This window comes from Chelonoidis abingdonii, chromosome 11, assembly GCF_003597395.2.
Source record: "Chelonoidis abingdonii isolate Lonesome George chromosome 11, CheloAbing_2.0, whole genome shotgun sequence".
Classification (NCBI taxonomy): domain Eukaryota; kingdom Metazoa; phylum Chordata; order Testudines; family Testudinidae; genus Chelonoidis; species Chelonoidis abingdonii.
This window is the reverse complement of record NC_133779.1, coordinates 15,150,300-15,152,896: the sequence shown is the minus strand read 5'-3', so window position 1 is coordinate 15,152,896 and position 2,597 is coordinate 15,150,300. Positions and strand designations below refer to the sequence as shown.

General features: G+C 56.2%; 2 protein-coding genes across 2 annotated transcripts in view; both read left to right on the top strand.

The window, feature by feature from the left end:
* Window positions 1–2,387, top strand: part of LOC142047506 (leukocyte immunoglobulin-like receptor subfamily A member 2) — a 26,836-nt gene extending 24,449 nt beyond the window's left edge. Inside the window, exon 4 of the mRNA XM_075070758.1 lies at window positions 2,253–2,387. Within this exon, the coding sequence (XP_074926859.1) occupies window positions 2,253–2,374 (122 nt within the window). The 3' untranslated portion in view covers window positions 2,375–2,387. The remainder of the gene's footprint in view (window positions 1–2,252) is intronic.
* Window positions 1–2,597, top strand: part of LOC116832313 (alpha-1B-glycoprotein-like) — a 180,073-nt gene that overhangs the window by 121,695 nt on the left and 55,781 nt on the right. The gene's annotated exons all lie outside the window — the stretch shown is intronic.

Below are 2,597 nucleotides of genomic sequence, written 5' to 3'. Positions count from 1 at the left end.
TCCTGGCCCCTCCTCTGCAAATGCCAGCTGAGGTTTGGAACAAAGAATCAGTGACCTTCTGCCTGGGAAAGGGGCTAGCAGAAGGAGGTGAGGGTTTTCAGTCTGGACTGGCTCGCAATGAGTCAAGGTCTGGCTCACTGCCCCCCAGAAGAACCGCCAAAAGTCTGTCGCTGTACCTACAAGTTCTGTTTAGACCCTTTCCTGTCATCAACATAAAGTGTTGGTGCCTCAGTGTCCCCTAGGCAGTTCTTAAGTATCTAGGTGGTGGGATAAGGGTGTGTGATTGCTGCAGAGCAAAGGGCCAGTGCGCATAAATGCCTGACACTCTGTCTCCTTGCAACTGATGGCCTGGGCCCCTCCTCTGCAAAGGTGCCAGCTGAAGGTGTTGGAGACAAAGAGATCAGGTGACCTTCTGGCCTGGGAAAGGGGCTAAGCAGAGAGGAGGGGCTGGAGGGGGTTTTCAGTCTGGAGCTGGCTCGGGACGAGGAGTGAGGTGCAGATGTGGGGGTCTGGCTCACTGCCCCCCAGAATGGACCCGGCCAAGAAGTCTGGTTCGCTGTACCTACAAGTTCTGTTTTAGACCCTGTTCCTGTCATCAAATAAACCTCTGTGTTACTGGCTGGCTGAGAGTCACGTCTGACTGCAAAGTGGGGGTGCAGGACCCTGTGGCTTCCCCAGGACCCCGCTGGGCGGGCTCGCTGTGGGAAGCGCACAGAGGGGCAGAGGATGCTGAATGCTCCAAGGAGAGACCCAGGAGGTGAAGATGTGTGAGCTTCTTGCCCTGAAAACAGTCTGCTCCAAGGGAGAGGAGGCTCCCCAAAGTCCGGACTGGCTTTTGGGGAGCAGGTCCAGAGCATCGTCTGGGGACTCTGTGACAACGACTAAGGGGAGATATGACAGAGGTCTATAAAATCATGACTGGTGAGAAGGAAGTGAATAAGGAAGTGTTATTTACTCCTTCACATAACATAACTAGTGGTCTCCCAAGGAAATTAATAGGCAGCAGATCTTAAAAAAACCAAAAAGAAGAACTTCTTCACGCAATCTAAAGTCAAGCCACGGAACTTGTTGCCAGGGGATGCTGTGAAAGCCAAAACTATAACAGGATTAAAAAAAGATCTTGATAAGTAAGTGGAGGTTAGGTCGATCAGTGGCTATTAGCCAGGATGGGGAGGGATGAACACCATGCTCTGAGTGTCCCTAGCCTGTTTGCCAGAAGCTGGGAATAGGCACCAGGTGATGGATCACTTGATGATTCCCTGTTCTGCTCATTCCCTCTGGGGCACCTGGCATTGGCCACTGTCAGAGGACAGGATACTGGGCTAAATGGTGTGAGGAAGTGGGAGATTTTCTTGTTTTTTCCTTATTTTTCCAATGGTTTGCATGCAGAGGGGGTGGGACTCAGTGTCCCTGGGTGTTACTGGTTTAATGAGGTGAGGGGAGAGGGAGTTTGTTGGTACAGAGGACCAGCGAGGGACCTGGGATCCCAGCCAATGGCCAGGAGGACAGACACTTCAGCGACTGGTGACCTGGCGACCTGGAGGCCCAGCTCAGGAGTCACAGCCGGTTCTGACCAGTGGGAGGACAATGGGCTGCAACGAGAGGATCCCAGTGACATGACCAGCTGGTTCCAGCCACAAGGGGCCGAGGACAGAAGAGGGGAGAGGAGGCCCAGGCGCCCCATTTCCCTAGAGAGAAGACAATGGACAGAGGCAAGGCCTGGGGCTGGTGATATCAGATGCCCAGCTGGGAAGCAGGGGGGCTCTGGGCTGCAGAGGGGGAGCAGGCAGAGCCCACCGGGATGCAGAGCAGACTGGGATGTGCTGAGGCCAGGCCTGAGACCCTGAGAGTTTCCTGCGCTGGGTTCAGACGCTCAATAAACCCTCCTGTTTTACGCAGGCTGAGAGTCGCTCTGGGCTAGAGAACAGGGTTGCGTCAACCCCTTCGAGGGGTGGAGGCCCCAGGGGTCCAGAACGAGTGGACTCCATGAGGAGGACCACGGCAGAGACAGACGTGCTAAGGCTCAGAGAGGTGTGGCTCAAGGAGGCCGAGGGACTTAACCCCCAAGAGAGGGTGGACCCCTGAGAAGGGCTGTCGCATGGAAGTGGGGTCCCCCCACAGACCGCGTGGGGCCAAGAGCGGGCACGATCTGTGAGTCCGTGACAACCCCGCACTGAGGCCGCGTGGTGAGGACAGGCCCCAGGGCTGAGTGATGGGGCCGCGTCTCACGGCCTGTCTGCTTCCCACTGCAGAGCCCAGCTACCCCAAACCCAGCATCCCCCTGCTGAGCCCCAGCGGGGAGGGTCTCCCTGGGGGCAGCCGTGGCCATCCGGTGTTGGGGGCAGCGCCGGGGCATGCAGTTTGTGCTGAATAAAGAGGGACGTCATTTCCCACCTGAGCTACAGCTGCTCCCATCACAGCAGATCGGAGCCGTTCGCTGTGTCGGCCCCAGCGACCCCATGGAACTGGTGGTGAGAGGTGAAGGTGTCATAAACAGATAGCTAAGGGTTAATGTCTCTTTCACCTGGAAAGGGTTAACAAACAACACCTGACCAGAGGACCAATCAGGAGACAAGATACTTTCAACTCTGGGTGGA